Below are 24,205 nucleotides of genomic sequence, written 5' to 3' on the forward strand. Positions count from 1 at the left end.
ATTTCTCTGCACTTCTGCACCTCCTTAACATGCAAAATAAATAACTGCATTTACACAAGGGAGTTGGTGCTAAAAAAAAAAACTCCACAGCACCAAGGTGGTCGCATGGCACAAAGCAGTCTGCCGTAACGCGACATACAACGTCAACAACTGCAGAAGAATCACACTTCATACACTTGATCCACAGTCTAGTCCAGTAGGTGGCTGTAATGCACCTATACGATGATTTGCCACCCGCCGACAAAACACCAACGAAGAAGAAGAAGAAGTAGCGGGAATTTTTCCGTAAAGAAAGAAACGACCGGGGAGTTTGTGTTCAGTCGAAGTGAGTGAATATTTGTGTTTTGGGTTGTTAAATACGCTGGTTGTTTCACCGACTACTGAAACGGAGAGGAAACAGTTAAACGGCGTCTATGTCAGACCTTTGTTCGCTAATGTTGTGCGTTTCCTCAGCTAATGTTACTTCAGCATTAACGTCCGCCACTTCCGTGTCCTCTGCCCCTGTTCAGCGCTGTTTAATCCTGCGGTAGTTGATGACTTTTGTGTCTTTTAAAAGTCACATGAAGCACACGGACCTGATTGCGGGTATATCTTTTGTGTTTTTTTTGTCAGGCAGCGTGTCGCCATGACGCAGAGAAAGAGGCTGTCCGCCACACAGAGCTCCTCTCAGAGCGCAGTGAGTTTGTCCCTTATTCCTTCTCTCTGTCGGGATAAGCACGTGTTCAGTGATAGTACAGATGTGGAAACTACCTCTTAAACAGCTGTACGGTCTAATGCAACAGCTCTGCAACACCTACTATCACGCTCTGTGTGTTAACGATGTTGTGACTCCATGTGATTACATTTCCTTTTATCCCACCACTCTGTTGTCACAGTCAAACTCTCTGTTCCGCTTATCCATTTCCTCTTGCCTGATTACAAGTTTCTTATCTACACAATGTTTTCAGAAACCAGCTTAATAGAAATGGACAACTGTAACTTGCTTACATAAGTTCAAGAAAAAGCCCTGAATGCATTTTCAGCTACATTTACTAGGAGAAAGTAGATTTTGTGGCAGTGCATACATGTGATCAAGCTTCTGTTTGGCTTTTTAATATGCATTATTTATTTGACAAAGAGCTCAAATGAGGACAGTATTGCTATGACAGCAAAGCAAGGGATGAAAAGGAAAGGCTATAACTTGTAGCATCCAAAGTCACAATTGCTTTAAGCAAGAACCACCCCAGACATGTTTTATGACAAATAAAAACACTCTGCTATATGTCTGGTATGCTTTTTATTTTTACATTGAAAGTTAAATTATCTTTTGAAATATTCTTAAAACCACATCTACTTTTTACCCATTGGTGAAAAAATACCAATCACACTTATTCAGGGCATGTGCTGATGTCTTTAAATTAGTTGTTTTGTCTGATTGAGAGTCCAACACCAAAGATTTTCTATTAACTGTGGTATACAACAAAGAAAAACAGAGTCCCAACATTTGACAAGCTGGAACTAATTTATTTTATGGGTCTCTATTTTCCTAATAATTTTCTCCTCAGTTTTTTGAAAAGAAGGATGGAGTTTTGTTCCTGTTTCCTTTTTGGTATAATGTGCAGTTGGTACACTATCAGTTTAATTAAATAACTGCTAACATAACCAAGATAGTCTTAAAGTCAGAGCTGTTTTACTGGACAGTTTTCATTTTAATTGGAAATTATTGGGAGATTATTTGGAAATCCATAAAATAAAGTAGGTTTTTAGTGGAAATAAGATTTGTCAATCAACATGACTGAAAGGACAGACTGGTTATCAGCATAGATGCTGACCAAATGGCGCCTCTGAATTCACCAGTTTTCCCTCTTTGACACGAAAGCTGAACATTTAACATTGTATTAGAAAATCTGACGACGGTCTCGGCCCAAATTTCTATATGTAGAGACAACCTGGCAGCTTAGTGGCTCAGGAAGAGGATGATGATCCAACCTTCACTCAGCCAAGTACGTCACAGGTCCAGAGAGGACTGGAGAAGCTCACCTCTGCACAGGTCGACCAAAAGGTAACAGACACACAGAAATCCACATATTTTTATTCTAAATGACCAAAAAACTAAAATTTCTTTCTCTGAATAATTTATTCTCACATCTCATCGGTCCATCCTGTAGACAGCTGAGGTGGTGCAGTACTTCTTGGTGAAGGACCAAAAGAAGATCCCCATCCGCCGAGCAGGTAAAGCTGCATGACAACAGGCAGATTCATACATTCATATGATCATACAAGTTCAATGAACGCACAAGAAACTGCGTCTATTCTGTTGTTGAACGAACTGCAGCTGCCAGAAGCAGCTCAGTCTGCCAGTGACTGTCCTTTCACCCATTTTTATTGGTGGCTTGTAATATCTCGGAATTTAACATTTTTAATTCTCGTAATATTACGACTTTATTCTCTTAATATCATGACTATTCTCAAAATTTCAGATTAATTCTTTTCTTCAATGTGGCTCTAATAGTCAGAAAATTCTAAGACAGTTTTTGATTGACCACAAAGATTTCACTACGTTTCTCTCATGACTGTTAACTTACACCTGCATTGTGTAAAAGGCCATTAAGACACGCCCAAATATACAATGAATATTGTAATATATATTTGTTTTCATACTTAATTTGTCTTCTTTTTACTTGCAGACCTTGTGAAACACGTGGTGAAAGACTACAGAAACATCTACCCTGAGATCATGAAGAGGGCGGTACGGACTTTTGACCAGGTTTGTCCAGTCTTAGAGGATCAATGGCAACAACTGCAATCAGCTAAACATTGTCACATTAAAGAAATATCACATTAAAACTAAGAGACTGTCACAACGTCGCTCTTTCCACTTGTTCAACCAGGTATTTGGCCTTAAAGTGGTTGAAATTGACACCAAAAATCACACGTACATACTCGTCAATAAGTTGGAGGCGGTTGAGGGAGCCTCATCAATCAAGTGAGTATCACCACTCATGCATTTTCAGACTTTTAGTATACCTCTCTAATAACACTATTGCATGAACTATGTCTTTTAACCTTCACAGCACATGTTTGTTTTGTCTTCCTTGTGTGTGCAGTAGTCCTACCAACCCAAAGATGGGTCTGCTGTTTGTCATCCTGAGTGTCATTTTCATGAAAGGAGGTGTTGTCAGAGAAGGTGAACTTTCTACTGTCCATTTAATCTTTCCAAGCAGGAATCAGCCAGACCACCTTATTAGTCGGTTCACCGTTTGTTCATCTTGTCCCAAAAATATTTGCCTTTGTTTTGTTTTAAAGGCCTCATCTGGAATACTCTCAAGAAACTCCGTGTTGACCCCGGGTGAGGCAAGATTTTCATGTATTAACGACTAATTATTAATGACTTGACATGCTCATGACTTTGAATGCGTCTTTTTGTTTTCTACTCATTCTCTGTTATAACGACTTAAACTCTCTCCAGAGAGAAACATGAAGAGTTTGGTGACGTGAAGAGGGTCGTCACTGATGAGTTTGTGCGTCAAAGGTAAGAATGAACACGTCTTGTCAGGTCAGTTAGCATTGAAAAAGCTTTCACTTACATTAAGCACCAACCTGGGGATGAGATGTTACATGTTGCACAACTGTGTGTGTGTGTGTGTGTGTGTGTGTGTGCGTGCGTGTGCTCTGTAAGTGCATGTGATGACATCGTTTGTTGTATGTCCTCAGTACAAATAGAAATACAAACTCGATTGGCAGTGGAAAAGCGGTCAGTCGCCTTATATTACTCGCATTTAAAAAACCTGTTTATACACGCTCATTTTGGATCAGACAACACAATCTTGTGACTGTAGTGACCTGGTTACTTTAAATCTGTGTACCAAGTACCTGAGTAACCTGGTTTCATGAGTGCATGTACTGATATACTGACTGTTTCTTGTGAATTCTTTAAATCAGGTTTCTCTAATCCTGATCACAGACTGGTTTTCTCATTTACATGTCTATGGTATCAGGCGACTGTAATCCAGCTACCTGATTGTACACCCCTCCCCTGAAGCTACAGGTGTGAATACCTGAGCTATACAGTTCTGAGTGTGAAGCTTTCAGATAGCTCAGTCCTCTAGTCCAGCACATCTGTGATCAGAAGGTCACGGGTTCAAGCCTTGCTGGGATCACTGTGTTTCACTGTACTGGTGTGTTCAGAGCCAGTGTCTCTCAGACCATAGACTCTGGTTTATACCACACCACAGAGCATCGGGAGTGTGGACGAAACCAGACCACTAAATCAGAGTGGCTGGACCACAACTCACTCCAAACATTTTTGAGCAATCGTGTTCCTCATGTCAGCTTCGTTTTGAATGTTAGCGGTTTATTGTAGTGATAAGTTTATACTGTGTGTGTATGTAGGTACTTGGAGTATGTGCGAATCCCTCACACAGAGCCAGCTGAGCATGAATTTCGCTGGGGTCAACGTGCTGACATGGAGGTATCAAAAGCCAAAATCCTCGAGTTCATGGGTCAAGTAAGTATCTTGTTTACTCGTGGACGAACAGATTACACCTGCCTGCAGTTATATTTAAATTTGGATGTTAAACTTAATATTTGTGACTAATGAAGACTTGTTTGATCTCAGCTTCATGAACAGGACCCTCAGAACTGGAGTCAGCAGTATAGAGAAGCCCACTCCTCCCAGGCCAGCACCAGCAGCCAGAGATAACTGTCCTAGTATTGCAATTTGTTTTGCCTCATTTTTTTTCCTAATTTATTCTGAAAGAAACCGTTAAGATAAACTGTATCAGTGCCACGTTTACTTTTTGAATGCGTTGAATATTTGTGTCATTGTGTAGACTGATGTACTGTTACAATATAAAACAATATAAAACTAATGCAGGTCATATTATATATATATATATATATTTGTATATTCATGCTTTGTATAGACTTCATTATTTGGTCTTTCAGCCTCAGATTAATAACATTTCATATCACAAAGACAATTGATCAGGTATCCATTTTCATTTTATTGCCTCGACTTTAAGGTAATAATTATTTGTTCAAGTTTCAGAAAATAAAATCATCTTTTATAACAGATTCAACATCAATGATTTGCACTGATTGACACTGTCTTTTCATTCATTTCTCTCACATACTCTCACAGCTGTTGGACAAGAAGACAGTAGTGTTGAAGTATCACTTTCACACCCCAGTTGCTACATATTACAGAGTTCAGGACACACGGCACAAATGCACGTTTACAGACAACAGAACAGCAGCGCGACGAAGATGAGACCGTAGATATAGTTTGATTTGACCAAACAAAAAGCACAAATTTACTGCCTTGACACTGGACTTGCTACCACTGACAGCAAGAACTGAACATGTGTTTTTAAAGGGACGACTCGATGTGTTAAATGATTGATGAGTTTAACTTGTCACATTATCTGGAAATGGGTACATGCATTTATTTACACTGTCATGTGCTGGCATCCTGTTTTGTTGTTGTTTTTTTTTGTTTTTTGTTTTTTTCAAAATAAGGATCCCCTGAGGAAATTGTATTTTCTATTGCTCCCCCAGGTGAAACAAACAAACTGTAAAATTTACTACTAATGCACAAAACAGGGGCCTGTATCATGAAGACAGATTAGCGGGTTATCCAGCTATCTTTGGGCTTAACGCAGGTTCTTTAGTTTCATGAAGCTGGCTCACTTTGAAGTGGGGTATGTCACCATGGTAACCTATGCTGCACTGCTAAACAGACTCATGGCCAGTCAGATAACTGGAAAATCCTTCTGGGTCCTCAAATCGATGAAAGTACCGAGTTTAGACTAATTTGCCTTCCATAATAATCACATAAGGGATAGAAGAAATGGTTTTTACACAAAACATGTTTACTGTGAGTTTAAAAACTGAAATTTAAAAAAACCACCAACCACTCAGATGACTATTATAGATGCATTTTAATTACTCAAAGTTTCAAATTAGATCAGTAAATCAGACATTAGTACTATTTTCTTACTTTAGTTATTTTTAGTATTCATAATGGCACCAAAATATGTCTATTATATGAAAGTTCAATATTCAGGTGTATATATATATATATATATTATAATTGCTAATTGAACAGCAAATAATCAAAATGGAAAAAATATAGAAATCAACATTTGTTTAATAAGAAAAAATGCCATTATGAAATAAAAACAAAAGCATTTACAATAAATGATTTACACTAAAGAGTTTATAAAAATAATTTCTTTATATCTAAAGTGCACGTTGAACAGTCCAACCATATTTAAAAAGTTCGATATAATTACTGCAGTTTATAGCTTTGTATTCATTAATTATTTTGATAATAATTTCTACTGTTTCTACGGCTTCTTATTCTACTCTACTTATCTCATGTGAGCTTAAATATTGCACTCATGGTTCTGAAGTAACACCACCACCACCTCTTTCAGAGCTGGACCAGTAAACCCAGAGCTAGTTCATAACCAGCCTCATGATACCATGATTATCCAGGATCATTGAAAACCGAAGAGAGCCAGACTAAGTCAAACTTGCTTCGTGATACAGACCCCAGACCATGAACACGGTCAATGTATTTCACCAAGGTTTCACAATCAGCCAGCCATCTTTGAAATATTTTCATATTTTAAAAACATGCTGCACCACAGTTATTAATATTGCACCAGATCCCATCATGTTTCTTTCGTCTGTTAAAAACACACAACAGTACTCACGCTGCAGCTCCAGTGTGTGTGTATGTATGGTGCATAGAGTAATCGTGTATATTTTAGTTAGGTGAGGCACATCATGGTGTCAGGCAGTTAAAGTGCCAAATGTCTCCTCTAGTTTCACTCTCAAAGGACTGGGAATTGTGGTTTGCGTGGCGCTGTTTGCTCTCAAGGCAAGGTTGATACCAAAGCAGCACTGCGACAGCGACCAAAACCACATCCACCCAAAAACCATTTGAGTACTCGAATGCAAAGAAAACACGATACACAGTGACTCAAACCTACAGGTCAGTTCAAGTTTGAGGAACAGGTTGATATTGAGGGGAATTAGCCTTTCATGTTTGTTTTCTTGCCAAGAGTCAGTCGAGAAGATTGATATCTCTGCGCTAAATAAGAAGCTATAGACTGCAGCCACTTAGCTTAGCGTAAAGACTGGAAATGGGGAAATTTTGTTTAAATATGGAAAAACGAGATAATGAAGAGGAAACGAGTCAATGCTGTTGTACTTGTCAAATATACATTTTAAATATCTGTTTTAGCATAAAAATACTCACAGCCAGTCTAGTCTATGCAAGTTAAATATATCAAACATTAGGTGGCAAGTAGGAGCCAAAGTTCAGCTACCCGTGTCATACACCTGACCCTTACCTGGCAAATTATAGCAGGCAACTAGTGTTATCTGTTAATTTCTGATGGGTTAAACAAACTAACCAACGTGTTGATTGTTGAGCTTTAGATGTCATGGTAGGCAAATTTTATTACCTTTGAACAGAGCAAGACTACCTGTTTCCCCATTTTAAATCTTTAAGCTAAAGTAAGCTAAGCTAACTGGCTGCTAGCCAGACGCTTTCTATTCATATCGCTGACATTTGGCCTGAGCCCTGCATTATAAAGTGCATTTACAACGGAAGTAGGCTGCCACAGGAGAAAAGTCCCACTTTCATTGTTGAGTTTTTCACTTCACAACAATGACCACAACAACGATTGCTAGGATTACTTAAATTAAAAAACAAAAAAAACAAAAGGCCACTTTCCGTCACGGTGGATGGAAACAAAACCAGCTCCCTGGTTTTGTTCAGTTTCCTCCTCTAGATGTGGTCTGGTACCGTCTCTAACGCTTCTGCTGGTTCTCTGTCCACGTCCACGTTCTGAGAAAGAGACAAACTCAGTCATGAATGTGTCTGGAAAACTTTTATAGATTTGTCTTTTTTCAAGGGACTGCAACAGTGTGCCATTACGGACTGTGCTGTATGTTTGTCTATCATATTTTTGCCTCCCCCACACCCACTTTTTATGGTTTAAACTTGATTCAAAGTTATAAAATGTAACTTTTCCCCATTAAAATATCTAAAAATGACTGGACCTTTATATTTTGTTGAGTTATGTTCTTACATCATCCCAAATGTTTCCATTAATTCTCAAACCAGAGACATCTGTGATTTTAATATGTCATTTGATTGCCCCTCAATGACGTCATATCCTCTATTTGCATGCTTTTTTAAGATACACCCTTTATACTTGGTTGTTTTCAACTCTGCATTTTAACCAGATGAAGGATTTTAGTCATCAGACGTCTGGATCTTAAGTTATCAGATAAAAAAAGCTGAGCAAATGTTAAACAGCTCAGCTCCGAGACATCATGTGTCTGCTGAACTGTGTCAGTGAATCACTCATTTTTAAAGGTGAACCTGCTTTACTCAGTGTTTCTATCAGGTTTTGTTCTGTTAGTTATGGAGAGCAGGACATCTTTGTGTATAATTCGGCCGCCAGTTAAATCCTCCTTAACGCCTGGATCATAAGTTATCAAAGAAAAAAATCGAAACAATGGATAGCAGGACCCTCAACTCCCAGCCCCTTCGCTGAACTCTGTCAGTGAATCACTGATTTCTAATGTGAAACAAAAGGACAACTCTGTGGACAATTTGGTTCCAGGTAAAAACCTCCTGAATGACTGAAAACTGAAGAAATCCAAACCAGGAGAAACTGACGGCAGCGGTGGTGAAGACAACAACTCCCATGATCCCATGCCACTTCACGATGTCACCCAGTTCCGTCTTTTGTTATTGTTTTGATTGAGAGACGCCCAGCGGTAGAAGTTATATACTGAGTTCTTTATGTTTAGACTTGGTCAAGTTTGCATTGGTACGATCACAGCTTGGAGTGGTTCAGTGTCTCAATCATTTATTCATGACTTTTATCAAATGTTTGTTTTGACATCTCTGCTCAGCTTGCTAACTAGTTTTCACAAACTCTCAGTCGTAGCAGGTGGACTTCGGGTTTTATTTATTTTATTTATAATGATAATACTTTGGGTGGACGGTCAATTTAGCTCAATCTTTCCCTGTTTGCCCTGGGTTTTGATTTCAGGCCACGTGAACGCTGCCCTAACCCTGTGATTTATGGAGCGTAACGCAGCCTGACAGGACGCTCCGCGGACATGACTCATGTCTCAGAAAACTCTCAGAAGATGGAAAAAAAAAAAAAGATTTACCACTGGCTTGTCTCTGTGTGTGTTGACAGCTTCAATGTTGAGGAAGACAGACTCCACTTTACAACCTGAGAGAAACAGATAAACAGCAGAGGAGGTGAAGAGTCTATAGCCACACTGGTCGCTTTGTGAACACGCTCATGATGATGACAGTTGGGGCTGATGGGCTCATTAGTTTTGCAGGTATTTGGTCATAAAACAAAGAATTTGACAAATTAAAAACTTGACCTGATGACTGTGCAAGACTTAAATTTAAGAAATGACCAAAATTATTACAAGTCATCCTGAAGAGAACATGAATTTCTGACTAAAATTTCAATGTAATCCATCCAATAGTTGACGTAATTCAGTCTGGACCAAAGTGGTGGACCGACCGACGGACTGACTGACCAAAAAGGGGCACAGTCTGAGGGTAAGATGAGGAAACCAAAGGAAGAAGCCTTCAAAGGAGGCTGCCATTGTGTCAAAAGATAAATGAGACTGACCATAGGCGACGGGGGTGAGTTTCAGGACGGTGTGGAGAGGACACTTCAGGTAGGGAAGTTCATCTGAAACACAACGGAGAGAGAAAAGAAATGTTAATGCTATTTTGATTTATGTGCAGGAGCCACAGTTTTTTTTCAGTTGAATATGATTTATTCTCAAATAAACAATAGTGAAAATTAAAAACTAAATTGATAACTAAAAACAATAAAACATAGATCCATCTTGAAAAAAATGTAAACATAAAGAAAAATTCTACCATTTGGTACTTTCAAACTGACAGTCCTTTACAAATTAAACATTTCTTCATTAGTCTTGGTTCTTGGTCTCATTAATAACACAGTGTTCACTAACAGAGGACATTCAGTAAAACATTTAGTTTGGTTATTTTCTATATTTTTGTTATTGTCAAAAAAATCCAAAGAAAAGACAAACACTAGCAATGTGTTAGCCTATCTCTCAATGAGCCCACTAGTCCCTGCTGTCGATGAAAATGTTCATATATATAAATATATATATAGTTTTACTTATTTTAAAAGGGCTCAGTAATTTCCTAAAACAGCTGGTCACTGTAGTTTTTAACAAATCAAACTCAAACAGGAGGAAATAGAGCATTTGTTGGGGCGGATTAATCCACATTTGCTGCTCCAGTGAGTGTTTGGAGCAGCAGCACTGTGTGTGTGAGACCGAGTCTAAATAAACTACAGTGTGTTTCAGAGTAATGAAGGAACATGTCACCCAGTGCAAAGGTGCTTTATTAATGTGTGTTGGTTTTAATCTTTTCATTGGATTTGACAAGTAAAATAAAAACAACAGAACATCAGCTTTACCCTTCGAGAAAATGTTGGGAAAAAAACATAATTTGTATTGTTTTATTCAATCTGAATTTCAGGTGTCAACTGATGCTTAAGTGATCTGTAAACCTGACTTTGAGCTGGCCCTCTGGCCTCTCTCTGTTTTGGAGGTCGGCATGAAAAAGGTTGGATTCTACTCCACGTGTTGGTGTGTTATTGTAAAGGAATGTATTTTTCCTCACTAGCACTCTTGTCCAGGAAGTAGGCCAGCAGACATCTCATGACAGCCTGGTGACAGATGACTAAAACGTTCTCCTGCCTCTCCAGCTCCATGATGACCGGCTCCAGACGCTGGACCAGGTCCTCGTACGACTGGTGCACAGACATGGGACATCACCACAGAGATGCAGAAGGTTAAAGTCTCTGGTTCACCATCCTCACATGTGAAGATTTGCTCTGTTTTATGTCACAATTATTTCATCAATTAAATCATAAATAGATAAACTAAATCAACAAATAATGAAATAATGATAAAAATCGTTAGTTGCAAATAGAAAATAGAGCTGAATTAATAGATACTACATTTCCCTCCACCCTTTAGACTTAGACTTTAGAGAGAGTGATTAGTGCCAAAGTAATTGCTAATTAACTGTAATAGAGATAAAAGTTAGAAATAACCATGCTAGTGATTTGAACCTGAATACCAAGTCTGAAATGTCTCCATCAATCTAGCAGCTCTGTCAGCGGCAGGTAACAAAAATCCACAACCAAAGTTTCATGTAGTTGCCTTGTAGAAGTGTGACGACTGTCAGCAGAGTTTCTGCTCTTGGCCAACACTCACCTCTCCTTTAGGGTAGCGGTAGCGATACTTGTCTTGGTCCCTCAGTGCAAACTCCTCTGGGAAATGCTCCTGAATCTTCTCATATGTCATCTCTTCGCAAACCCCCTGATGCAGCAAACACACAGAATCTAAAACAAACTGTCTTTATCCGACGTCACTGTCTCGCATGTGGGGGAGAGCAGGGTGACTTTAAAGTGGAGGGCATCACAGTAAAGTCTCCAACTAAAATATGGGCATATATTTAAGGATGTGGGGTGCATCCCTTGGAATAATAACTTTGCATATAAAATAAGCAGGTTTCAAAATGACAAAAATATATAATATATAAAATAAAATAATATCCATAAAAAGAAAAGGGGTCTCTTGGCTCAACCTGTCCCCCATGTGAGGTAAGCTGAGCCTCAGGAGAGGATACGTTGTGCCACATGCAGGTAAAAATACCATTGACTATGCTGAGGTAAAACTGAAAACTTTCACCTGCTTTATCAAAAGCATGACAAATTAAATACAAAATGACTTCTTAAATGTTTCAATTAAACATAAAGTTTACAACTTCAAAAAGGTCCATTTTCTTCAGCGTTGCCTATTTAGAATTTTCAGACCAAAATCAAGTTCAAGATGAAGAACAAAACTGACTGCAGTTCTGCTCGCAGAACTAGCGGTTGTTGCTCAACATCCAACTTGTCAGAGCTGCAGGGGAATATCAATTTCTGTTCTCTTTGAATGTGTCGATGGGCTTTCCATTATCAGCACCACTGGCTCAACTTCCCCCACACCTTTTCGCTCAAATTACCCCATCCCTGCCATTTTCAAAAACGTGTCATCCAGCAGTTTAGAGATAATGTCAGTACAACAGTACAGCTTCATATTGTAACTTCCTAAAGTTAACACGTGTGAGATTTTTTCAAACTTGACTAACTGTTCAAACATGAGAATAACAAAAACTCCTTGAACATGACAAAAAATATTTGGGACTGCTGAAAACCGTTTTGTGAACTTAAAAGGGCTTATCACTTTTTCAATGGCCACTTTTCATCACAGGGTGAGTAAAATTGATGCCACCCTTAAAAGTGTGAGGTCACATGACCAATTTTGTCTATGGTCCCCTAGATGGTGGTTCAACTTCCCCACAGGCTCAAATCACCCCGCTCTCTCCTACACATCTATAAAATGACAGCAGATCACATGTTACAGACAGAGAGATGTTATGTGTTTTTATGTGTCCATACCATATGAAAATGCTGTGAACACGCACACACACACACACACACACACACACACACGCTAACACTCATTAACACACACTCACAGCATCTATCTCATTGAGGGCCTTCCACTGTTCATACTGGACCCCCAGAGCCTCTGCAGTCTGGATGGTCCTCTTCATGTGGCTCGTCCACACCTTGAGGTCACTGATACACTGCCCACGCATATACGTACCCAGTGCACTGGCAAACTGACAGACACACAGGGAGGATATAAGTATTAGTATAGAGACCAGATCTGTAATATATGCAGTCCACACGCACACACACACACACACACACACACACAAAGTAGTCTTCTGACCTTTGCCCCGCGAGATGACAGCCCGGAGTCTCCGCCGATACGACCTACGAGGTTGAGTTCGCTCTCTCCGTGGCGACACAGGTAGATGGATCTCGGGGTGACGTGGATGTTCATGAGGTAGTAGACTATCCTGCTCTGAATGTGGTCCTGGACCCTGTTCACCAGGTACCTGCTGCCCACGTTGAAGATCTTGATGTAAGACAAGTTCCTGCATAAAGACAAGAGGAGGACAGAGCAGCGGTAGATGGTGAGGGGCACAGTACCGTCATCTTCAATCAATATGTCTGAGTCCACCGAGGAACTGGTAATTAACAGATACCAGCTCCTCTAACGAGTAGCAGACATGAAAGTGACATGAAAGTGACATCGATCTTCTCATTTAACCCTCAGCAAGAGAGTGAATAATACTATTAGGTTAGGGAACAATCTCAATCACAGTTAATAAGGTGAGTATTTAGATCTTTGATGAGACAGTCCACTGCCTGAAAGTCAGACGCACTACATGTTGACCCACCACCCCATCCTCCACAGCGCCATGAAAACCAGAAATAACCAGCTAACTGCATTAAGGGTGTAAACAGAAAGACTGGGCTGAGTTCGACATCACAGATGCTGTCACCTGTCATTGTTGTCATCCAGTGGGACGTATGTCAACTTGTAACATTCGATCCTCTTCAGGAAGTCGGTCACAGCCTCCTCTTTGTCACAGTCTGCATAGTCCGGACTGCTCAGCTTCACTTGCTGTTGTAAGAAAAGAAGAGAGTGTGAGGGGACATAAAGCTGCAGTGCATGTCCACATCTGGGGCCTAGCATCACACACAATGGGCTTCATGCAACATTTTCATATTCGCACTTTAAAAATTTCTTGCTGTCAGGTTTGCGTTTACTAGTGTTACGTGTTGGAGTAATCAAATCCTCTGAACTGCTCAAATTTACTGTTAACTACGGTGGCCCTCAGAGCGCAACACACTGCGACTTAAGAAAACACATGCTAACAGACATAACACAAACAAATTTTATGAGAAAACAAAGAAAACATCATTAAATTGACAACACGTGCAGCAATTACTCACAATGCAAGCAAATACAGCAAGTAGCACAGACAACAACCAAAGCGTTTCCAGGGGACACTAAAAAGTGATGAGCCCAGCTGAGACACACTTGTTATTCAGTCCCTTTAACTTCACACACACACACACACACACACACACACACACACACAGTTTAATCTAAGTGAACTGAACCGCATCGAACTAAAATGAACTGAAAATAAAAATAAAAGGGAAGAGAAAGTAAAGCCTGAAACCAACAGAAGAATTGTTCTCCATATGTAAAAACTGTCAAATGCCACATCAAATCCCACCAAGACACAGGAGAGACCTGGTCGTGTGTGACCAATGCTCTGACCAGGGCCTGCTTTGTCTGTTCCACCAATAACAAACAAACACTCTGGGTCTTGGCTCAAAAAACAGCTCTTGGCTCGAAGCACAGTTCTCACTGTTATTCTGGAAGCACAACTTGCTGCACACACAAACACACACACACACACACACACACACGCACAAACAAACACACACACACACACAAACTTACTTTGATATTCTCAGCGATGATCTCTGGATCATCACATATCGACTCCACAAAGAAAACCTGAACAGGTGGGAACAGAGAAAGATAAATTCTAGCAGAATTTGGATGAAATTTAAATAAAGTTTTTCTCTTGTAACAGAAAAAGAAAAAGAACAAACCTTGTAACCGTTTTCTTTGGCAAAGCCGAGGATGACCTCTCTCCGCTCTGGGGTTGTGTTGGTGGCATCAAAAACCTTCAAGAACAGAGACAACGGATATTCTCTAAATAATGAATTTAGCAATTTTTTTTTCTCCTTTGGTACTTTATTAGTATAACAATATTAAGGAATACAACTATAATATCAGATTACACTTACCACGACCTGACCCTGCTCTCTGTTGAAGTAATCACACACATCTTTCAGCGCAGCGACGGCACAGGCCCTGTGCACAGAAATAGAAAAAAAACTTTAATAATGCAATTTCTATCGGTTTCAACCATATTTTTATGTACAGTTTGTACTACGAGGAGAGGAGACATGTACAGTCTCACACAGTTGAAGCTGAAAGTTCATACTTGCGTATCTTCATGGCCTCCGAGTTGTCGGGTCTGAAGAACTCGAAGCTGTTGTAGGAGCGTGTGGCATCTCTCCTGTACTGCCCGACATTGAACACTGTTAAAAAGAGAGACATTATGCTGCAGGCGCCTCTACTACAACCGCAGTGAGATCATTAAACTACAGGAAACTTGTGTTTTTTCCATATCTAGATGTAGCTAATGCGCACAGTTTTTGAGCTTATACAAAACATCAGCTAACAGCTAACAAGGCTAACAAGAGTCCACAGCTATGCTAGCAGTTCTGTGAATGCTAACATCATTGTGCTAACATGTTCACAATGACAGTGCAAACATGGTGATGTTTAGTAGTTAAAGTCTGACATATTTGCCATATTAACATACTAAACTATCTTCGTTTAGCATGTTAGCATGCTAACATTCACTTATTAGCACTAAATCCAAAGCACAGCCGAGGCTGATGGGAACGTGATTAATTTTTTTCAAACAAATTTAAATCACAGATAACGGTAAATGATAATTGGTCTCCAAGTTATAACAATTCATCCTGAGGGGACCGTGAATGTCTGAACCAAATCTCATGGATTGACGTTTCAGTCAAACCCCCACATATCAACGTCATGGTGGGGCAAGAGGAAAGATCAGAGTCACCAAAGTCACTAAGATTCATCCTCTGGGGACCAGAGATGTTTGTATAAACCTTTTCAATAACCCTTTTTTGTTTGCAAATTTCTGGATTCATTTAGGAAAAACTTTCACTTTTTGCTGAGCTTCTCTAAATTAATCCAATCAGCTGCCTCCCGCACTGAGCTGTTGACTAGCAGCTTGTTTTGCAGGCAAATCTCTTCTTCCTTTGTCATTAGGAATAAGAACTACGGGATCTCTATGGTGACAATATTTCTTCCACTGTTCATGTTACAACTTGCCCATCGTCAGTAATTGGACTCACAACTGTCAGTCAACAAAAAAATGTTAGGCCCAAGTAGAGAGGTGTTCCCACTTAAAAACCGGTATGCCACAAAACCGGTTCATGTCAGATGGGTAAAGTTTCCATTCCATTCCAAACACAACGCATGCCGCTTATGCTGGCAAACAAAACATGTACCAGAGGCGCTGTAAAACAACACATACTAATGAGCACATATCACATTGGCTGAAGAGGGATATATCACTTTCAGTGTGGCTCTAATTTTGTAGACCTGATGAGAAGACCACCAACATAATTTACACGAATTAAGCTACACATTCACAGTTTAGTTTTTCAGTTTTAGTTTGTTAGGGAGAGAATATGAGAAGTTGTGAAGCCAGTATCCGGAGCACTTTCATCTGTATTTGTATTTATATTTATACAATTTAACAGATAATGCTCCACACGTACAGGGTGGGCAAAGTAACAGGGACATCTTAGGGTGTAATGGAAAGCAACACCCAAGTTTTTCTCTTACTGTTTATACTCACTATACATATAGTGTAAAACAAACATAAAAATGTAAAGATTACTTTCACTTTACAGTGAAACTTTTTTTTTTTAGTATGATCACAGGGTTTAGAGCAGAGAGCTTGAGTCCCAGTGAAACCCTATATGGTCAGGTGATACCTTTGGTTGTAACCCCGATCCAGTTCAGGTATCTGGTGAGCTTTTTAGAAATGTAGGTTTTCCCTCGTGCCGGGAGTCCCACCATCACTATCATGGTCGGGGAGTTGGTGAACTGGGGCACTGACGCTGAAACACAAACACAAGCACACAGAGTGTTAAATTTCCAACGCTGCACATGAAGACATGTTGATTATAACGGATAATACAAGAGTCTGCAAAAAAGTGCAAATTGAGGGAGGCTGGCTGTAAACCACAGGCATGAGAAGAAGTTGTGTTGTACACCATTCAAAACACTTATTTCCTTTCTGAGCAGCTAGCAGCTGGTTAGCTTAGCATAAAGACTGGAAACAATTGGAAACAGATAGCCAAGCTCTGTCCAAAGGTGACACAGTAAGAGGTTACAGGGGCTCATGTGCTGAACTATTTCTCGACTAACTCGCTGTAAAACCACAAACATGTTGGTTTTTGTACAGATTAAACAAACGAGATACAACATGATAATTAGTCAGCTTTAGAGGAGCTGGAAAGCATATCCATTCCGGTCCTTATGTTAAGCTAAGTGCTTGTTTAACTCTATCCTTGCAAGGAAACAAATAAACTTATTTCCCCATATGTCAACTAATCCTTTAAAAGGGGCTTTGTATGATTTCTCTGCCGCCAAATGTGGTTTCTTGTTGGGAGCAGTTGATGGTGACTGATGCACAAGAGCATTGGCCATTGTTGCATTTACATGACAAGAGGTTATAATACGCCCTCTGAACCGCGCTACATCTTCAGGGCAGATTGGAGGCTTTCGGAAAGTGACGAGATTGGCCGGGGCAAGCTGGTTAGTGTGCTAACTTCAATAGAAGAATAAAACGTGATAGAGACAAGTGCTAAACTTTGCATTGCTTTCCACCAGTTGGAGACAACTACTGGTGAGTAAAGGCATGAACGTTTCTTCTAGACTGGTAAGTAAACAGCTGTTAATGCTAACGCTAGCTATGTAGCAATAGCAAAACTTACAAATAACACCTGTTGTCCATGAATGAAACAACAGTCAAAATTTACTTTACATGATAGAAAAAATTAACTATTCAAAAAACTGTTACATATCACTAAAAAATATACATACATAAAATGTATGTACGTATGTAATGTATGTATATTTTGATAATTAATTAACCATTTCAGTAATTTTTTCAAGCAAAAAAGCCAAAACAGTCTCTGGTTCCAGCTTCTCCAATGTGCTTTTTGGTCATATTAGTCTGGAAACAAAAAACCTCTGGGTTTTTGGTTGGACAAAACCATAGACTGTAAATAAAGATGGAAGTAGCTTCAGTGATATCACTCGTAGGTTTCTGTGGTTTTGAAGCTCCATAGTCGCCAACTTGGCAGTGCCTGACTCCGCCCAACTAATCCAAATACACGCAAAGAGTTGGGGCATGTGTGGAGCTAAGACTTGAATGACAGTTTGTGATGCGCAAACACTCGCCAACCTGTCGCTCAAAGAGGCCATGCCCTCAATTATTGATTACTTCGATCCTCAATGAAATGTAAACAGGTGAGTTTCACAAAAATTCACCTCCCTTACATTTGTCATGACGAAGGAAATAGAGACTAAAACTGTTTTTGTACCAAACTGTAAAAATGTTTATTTCTGTTGTAAATTCTGATGTTTTAACATGGGAGTCTATGGGGAGCCAGAGTCTAGTGGTCATTAGAGGAACTTCAATTTTTAGCACTTCAGTGTTGGCTTCATTTTTCAGCCCTGGAGGTTGATGCTTGGACAAAACAAGTGTGAAAAAAGGAATAAGAATCAACAATGACAATAGTCATTAGCTGCAGCTCTGTTGTTTTTTGCACCACTGATCATCAGCTTTGTGACGCTGCATCTCCCACACATCACATGTCAATCAAACAATGTCTCAGCTTCCCATGAAAAAACAACCATTTTCTGATGTTTAAACCTGCAAATGTTTGAGCTTTCATCAATAAAAGTTGAATCTACAGCTCAAACGTATTTACTAATAAATAATCAGCTACCAGTTTGATAATCTATTAATTGTGTAAAGTCCCATTTAGACTGCAGGTTTTTTTTTTTCTTTTTTTAAACTTGTCTGTGGACAGATGTGGATACACCCCCCTGTTTTACTGTTAACTTTTTTAAATCAGCTCAGTGTGAAATTTCACTTTTGTGTGAAAACGGAGGAAGACGAAAATGTTTCTCAGATGCTAATCTGATAGAAATATGTTAACACCAACACACAGGCCTATTTGGGAACCAACACAATGACGGACAAACAACACCATCAGGAGAGAAAGACCCTGTAAAAGTTAATCAAATGTGATGTTGTTAGGTCAGTTACTGGTAGTTACTGTCATTCTCTTTGAGCCCAAAGCTTTGAGCCTATGTTTGTTTACATTTTGGCAAATTGGCACCATTAAAAGTCCCCCGAATTAGCTATTAGCAGTTCCTGTTTGCAATGTATCCAATGATGTACAGACAACTATCACTGAATCACTGTGATCCTGAGGAAAACTTAAAAATGTGTAATGTCTCAGGGAAGTTCTAAAGCATCTTTTCTCTCTGATGGTTTAGTGGATGCATGGTCACTGATAATGAAATCCTCAGGAAGTGTACATCACAATGAATCGTATCAACGTGTTTCATGTCTGTGTGTTTAGCTCTGACTCAGTTATAAAAAGTTTCTGACTCCCCATTCAGTATCTACCAACAATTAATCAAGAAAATAATCGGTGGTGGAAAATAATTAACTGCAGGTTTGAAGTAGGTCTACTTTACTTGAATGTTTCCATTGCCACTTAATATTTCTTCTCCACTACATTTCAAAAGGGAGACATAATACTCTTTACTTCACTACATTTATCTCACAGCTATAGTTCATTTTCAGATTAAGATTTCACATTAAAAAGCATATTATACGTTCAGAAAATACAAAATATTGTTAAAGATTAAACCAGTGGTTCCCAACCTTAGAAAAAAATCAGTGTCATGATCCAGGTGAGTTGATGAGCTGTTAGCAGCTAAACAGAACAGAGAGACATTTCCCCCCTAAACTTCTCACATGGCTTCAGTTGTTCAAATAACAACAATAGACTATTTCACAATAACAAAAAGATTAAAAAGTCTTAACAATAATAAAGTTGAACAATTAATCATCTCACGACCCCTCAGATTCATCTGATGACCCCTTGGAGGGCCACGACCCCTAGGTTGGGAACACCTGGACTAAATTTAACACCAGCTCCATCTGGAGCAGCTACAGCAGTAAAGTGCTGCTGAAGCATTGATGCATTAATATTAATAATCTAATGGAGACATCAGTCACAGGTGACATTTTACTGCAGAACATTTTGCAGATAATACTTCTGAAATTCAACCATATAAGTACTTATAAAGTATTTTTACATTGTTGTTCTGGTCATTTTTTTTTTTACCACCACTGTTAATCCACTATCATGTTGCAGCAACTGACATTTAAATACTTGAAGGTTCAGGGGATTATCACATTAAGTTGAAGAGAAGAGTGTGGACTCGTGTTGTCACAGTGAACCTCTGGGGTGAACGGCCCTCTGGTCTCTGATCTCTCTCAGAGGGACTCTGAGCTCTGCGTATAGTGAATAATCCTCTGAAGCCAAAAACACAGACACACTGTTTAATAAGCTGAACAAAATAGTTTCACACCTCATCTAATGCACAAGTATCAACCTGTTGCGCTGTAGTGAAAGGAAGCCATGTAGTGTCCATGTGTGTGGGAATGTGTGTCAGGTCGTGTGTATGCGAATACTCACAGCCTCTGCGTTGGCTCAGCCGGCTTTTCATCCATGGCCCCCACGTTTTCTCCAGAGGATTCTGAGTGAGGGTTCTTTGTGTTTCTGACATGGCTTCAACAGCCAGGTGAGCGTGTGTGTGTGTGTGTGTGTGTGTGTATGTGTGTGTGTGTGTGTGTTTAACAGAATGAAATAAGGAGCGAACAGATTTTGAACTTTCTCATGCGATGTCAGTGTGGGAGGAGACTGAGTGGTTTGTCAGTCAGCACACCTGTTTGGCTCACTGCAGTGGATGGGAGTGTATCTGATTGGTCGGGTGACCTGTCAGTCACGTTAACTGTCCCGGTGTAGCCCAGAATGAGGTCATCCACCAATCACCAAGTGCAACTCTAAACTTTGCCCCAGCATACAGGAAGTGCTGTATCGTGACAAGAAAGATCCATACTGAGCAGCTCTTTTGTGACTTTGTCAGATGACATCTAATATAATGTTGTGTGGTTGTGTGTGTGTGTGTGTGTGTGTGTGTGTGTGGGTGTGTGTGTGTATGAGATACACAGAGGAGTGAGTAGGAATGTGAGGGTTAGAGAAATACTGGATGTTTACTTGTGTGTTCTTGGTGGTTGTTGCATGTTTGGCCACCAGGGATTTTCACATGTGAGGACACAACATCTGTTAAAATCATTAGCCTGTCCCCAGTTGAAGCACATTAACTCCAGTGCTGTACCACTACAACTAAATGTCCTACTTTCAAAATGTTAAGTAAAAGTATACAAGTACTAAAAGCAAAATGTACAATGTACAAATGTCAGGTATTTAAGCACTTGACAACTCCTATTTTTTGCAACTTCATACATTTCAGGGGAAGATATTGTACTTTTAATTTCTTTGACAACTCCAGTTTAAAGCTACTTTACTACAAAGCTACAATAATTTTTCATCAAGGGTAAGTCTGTAGAAATAGTCAGTTGTTTATAGTGTTTGCATTCTACATTTTGGCTGCCTTGTTTTGTCCTTTATTTTGCAATGTTTGGTTCTGCCTCTTCCATTATATAGGCATTGAGACGGTCTATCTAAGTTACAACTCTTCTCCAAGGGTCAGTGTTAAGAAATTATAAGTTGTTTACAATATTTACATCTACATTTTTGCACCGACTCTTTACAGTTTGGTCCTGCCATGTTGTCCTTTAGCACCTTATGTTGAAAGACCTGTTTTGAACTGCTTAAATCATCTTATAAAATCTGATGCATTTACACATATTTCACCCTACCAACACATATATAAACAGTTAAAATGATCACTGCTTCATCCAGCTACAACACTGAAATGCTGCTTACATGCCAATGCAATATAATATATAGATATATTATAAGGAGGTTTAATGGATACTTTTACTTTTGATTCTTTATGGAAATACTTCTGTAATTTTACTTGACTGCAGAAACTTTTATTATAATAGAGTAGGAGAGGAGGAAGTGTTCAGATTCTGGTTGAGATATTTACTTATTTTATACACTGTTATGTATACTATCTCATTAGCTCATCACGTTTTCTATGAACATCTTAATTTGTGTTACTACAGCTCTCTAATAAATGTAGTGGAGTAAAACCTATGAAATTCCACACTGAAATGTGATGTAGTAGAAGTATAGTGACATAGAAATGCTCAAATAAATTTACTTGAGTAAATGAACTTGATTACATTCCACCATTGGTATTTTACACTGTTGTATTACTACTTTTAACCAATTATATATTAAAGACTTATTGCAGGATAAGTTTTTATCTTAGGGCTGTGTTAGTGCTTACTAGGTGTACCTAATAAACTGGCAGCTGAATGTCTATATGCATATATCATGTATAATATATAACTATGACAGAGTAAATTACAATATTTACCTCCAAGATGTATTGGAACAAAATGTGTAAAATACGACAACTACAACAACTAAGTTCACATCTTTTCAAGTCTGTCTTAAAAAAGTCAGGTGCTGATGTTTACAGTGAATCCTGTTTGCTGTAATCTTTCATCCTGCTCACAGGAGAGAGAGGTTCAGGAGATCCTTTGTTCCCACTGCCATCAGGCTTTACAACACCTCAGCCGAAGGAAGTGGACTAATCTAATTATTATTGTTTATCTATTATCAACTGTTATTATTATTATTATTATTATTATTATTATCATCATCTGGACACATGAATTTCCCCTAGAGGATAAATTAAGTATTTATCTATCTACTTGAGTCTCAGATTAATTTTGTTGCACATGTACCTTAAGTACAGAAGTACAGTATTTTAATAAATGTACTCAGCTGCTTTCCTTCACTGACTTGGACTTGTGACAGTAATTTAACAAATTGCGGCACTACTTTTACTAAATGAGATTAGTGAGCACTTCATCCACCACTGCTCTGTCATCTCTTTGGTTATTAGAGGCAAAGTTCACATTTTTACTCAGAGTTTCATCACTGAGCCATGCAGCAGCAGCTCTGTGCAGCGTGTGTTTTTATGTGTGTGTGAGTGAGAGAGCGAGAGAGAGCGAGAGAGAGAGAGAGAGAGAGAGAGAGAGAGAGAGAGAGTGTGTGTGTGTGTGTGTGTGTGAGTGTGTGAGTGCAGGTTATTAATTTGCTTGGATCAAACCTCACCTGTGCTCTCAAACCGCACGCGCCGCGGCCGCCGCACCGGAGGTACGTCCTGCTTGGACTCCATTTGCTTCCTCAGGCGAAGATCCAGAAGCCACGTGGGTTGCTCCTCGTCACAGGACTACCCCAAAATAAATCCCCCCCCCCTCCCTGCTCCCCCCAAGTCCTAGCTGCAACCTCTCGGTCCGGACCATTAGAGCCTACTTCCTCCTTCCCCCTGACTTACCGGAGCGGAGGACACCCAACACCCCCGTGTACCGTGTCTGCTCGCTGTGCACGCTGCAGGAGGAGAAGCACCAGCGGCACATGCTGTACTATATGTTGGCCAACTCCCAAAACCCTCATAGGCCACAGTACTTACATAATGCTGCATGAGTGTGTGTACAGAAGTGTGTGTGGGTGGGCAAAAAACATGTGGTTCATCCGACTCAAGGAATTGTGGGAGCGACATGACTACCACGCGCTCTGCCCATTAATCAATGAGAACGATCAACAGTTGCGTCACGGTGTCGCGCACGCGCACACTGCCTCTATTCGCTTGCACTTCCACAAATGAATGAAAAAGAGGAAGGATGTGTGTGCGCGCGCATGGTGGTAGGCGATTACATAACTAATATGCTGGTTTGATAACATAACATAAGCTGTGTGCACGCAAGCACGTGTGTGTGTGTGTGTGTGTGTGTGTGTGTGTGTGTGTGTGTGTGTGTGTGTGTGTGTGTCGCTGTCACTCACCGTGCGGCCGCTGGAACCGGAGCGTCCTCCCCGCGCCCCCCTGCGGCTCGGCTCCGTCTTGCGTAATCGCCTTTCTATTCATCCTCCAAATCTATTCCTGGCGGACTGTGTGTATCATGTATGTACACACTGTGAGTCCCTGCCTCCGTTGCTTTGGAGGCAGCGCAGTGATGGTCGGTCGATATCAAACAGTCCTCAAATGTTGGTCCTCTTCCTCAGTCTGCTCCCTCCGGTTTAGTATTCCGTCCGCTGGCCGCTCACACACACACACACACTCACACACACACACACACACTCACACACACTCACACACACACACACACACACACACTCCGTGTGCGTCAGGGAAACTGGTCCTCCAGGTTTAACCCCTCCTTACATTCTCAATAAAGACCTAGCCTACAGTCTACAAATAATTGTTCCCAGCATCCGCCACGCCCCCCCCC

General features: G+C 39.9%; 2 protein-coding genes across 5 annotated transcripts; one reads left to right on the plus strand and one right to left on the minus strand.

Annotated features, from left to right (window-relative positions):
* Positions 1 to 194: 194 nt before the first annotated feature.
* ndnl2 (necdin-like 2) lies at positions 195 to 5,055 on the plus strand. Of its 2 annotated transcripts, none has more exons than XM_023431139.2 (11): positions 195 to 325; positions 613 to 676; positions 1,922 to 2,041; positions 2,148 to 2,211; positions 2,667 to 2,746; positions 2,871 to 2,965; positions 3,087 to 3,166; positions 3,286 to 3,328; positions 3,449 to 3,511; positions 4,372 to 4,486; positions 4,598 to 5,055. In XM_023431139.2, exons 2-11 carry the CDS (start codon positions 626 to 628, stop codon positions 4,679 to 4,681), a joined length of 795 nt encoding a protein of 264 aa, XP_023286907.1. In that variant the 5' UTR covers positions 195 to 325; positions 613 to 625; the 3' UTR covers positions 4,682 to 5,055. The 2 variants fall into 2 exon arrangements, with proteins under 2 accessions (XP_023286907.1, XP_023286908.1); XM_023431140.2 differs by having other exon boundaries at positions 3,090 to 3,166.
* LOC111673370 (6-phosphofructo-2-kinase/fructose-2,6-bisphosphatase) lies at positions 4,966 to 24,049 on the minus strand. Of its 3 annotated transcripts, none has more exons than XM_023431133.2 (14): positions 23,760 to 24,049; positions 16,614 to 16,739; positions 15,017 to 15,113; positions 14,817 to 14,883; positions 14,619 to 14,693; positions 14,464 to 14,520; positions 13,490 to 13,611; positions 12,871 to 13,078; positions 12,611 to 12,757; positions 11,302 to 11,406; positions 10,703 to 10,832; positions 9,669 to 9,731; positions 9,187 to 9,251; positions 4,966 to 7,843 (listed from the first exon to the last, which is right to left on the minus strand). In XM_023431133.2, exons 1-14 carry the CDS (start codon positions 23,839 to 23,841, stop codon positions 7,784 to 7,786), a joined length of 1,404 nt encoding a protein of 467 aa, XP_023286901.1. In that variant the 5' UTR covers positions 23,842 to 24,049; the 3' UTR covers positions 4,966 to 7,783. The 3 variants fall into 3 exon arrangements, with proteins under 3 accessions (XP_023286901.1, XP_023286902.1, XP_023286900.1); XM_023431134.2 differs by lacking the exon at positions 23,760 to 24,049 and adding an exon at positions 23,031 to 23,186; XM_023431132.2 differs by lacking the exon at positions 23,760 to 24,049 and adding an exon at positions 20,409 to 20,630.
* Positions 24,050 to 24,205: the final 156 nt, after the last annotated feature.

This window comes from Seriola lalandi, unplaced genomic scaffold (assembly GCF_002814215.2).
Source record: "Seriola lalandi dorsalis isolate HSWRI2012SDOR001 ecotype SW California unplaced genomic scaffold, Sedor1 jcf7180002054917, whole genome shotgun sequence".
Taxonomy (NCBI): Eukaryota; Metazoa; Chordata; class Actinopteri; order Carangiformes; family Carangidae; genus Seriola; species Seriola lalandi.

Coding starts and splice junctions, on each gene's coding strand:
- LOC111673370 (XM_023431132.2), bottom strand. CDS start 20,499: ATGTCAGAAACACAAAGAACCCTCACTCAGAATCCTCTGGAGAAAACG. Junction 9,252..9,668: donor ACTCACCCCCGTCGCCTATG/GTCAGTCTCATT, acceptor TGTTTCTCTCAG/GTTGTAAAGTGGAGTCTGTC. Junction 7,844..9,186: donor CACACAGAGACAAGCCAGTG/GTAAATCTTTTT, acceptor TCTCTTTCTCAG/AACGTGGACGTGGACAGAGA.
- ndnl2 (XM_023431139.2), top strand. CDS start 626: ATGACGCAGAGAAAGAGGCTGTCCGCCACACAGAGCTCCTCTCAGAGC. Junction 2,212..2,666: donor GATCCCCATCCGCCGAGCAG/GTAAAGCTGCAT, acceptor TTTTACTTGCAG/ACCTTGTGAAACACGTGGTG. Junction 2,966..3,086: donor GAGGGAGCCTCATCAATCAA/GTGAGTATCACC, acceptor TTGTGTGTGCAG/TAGTCCTACCAACCCAAAGA.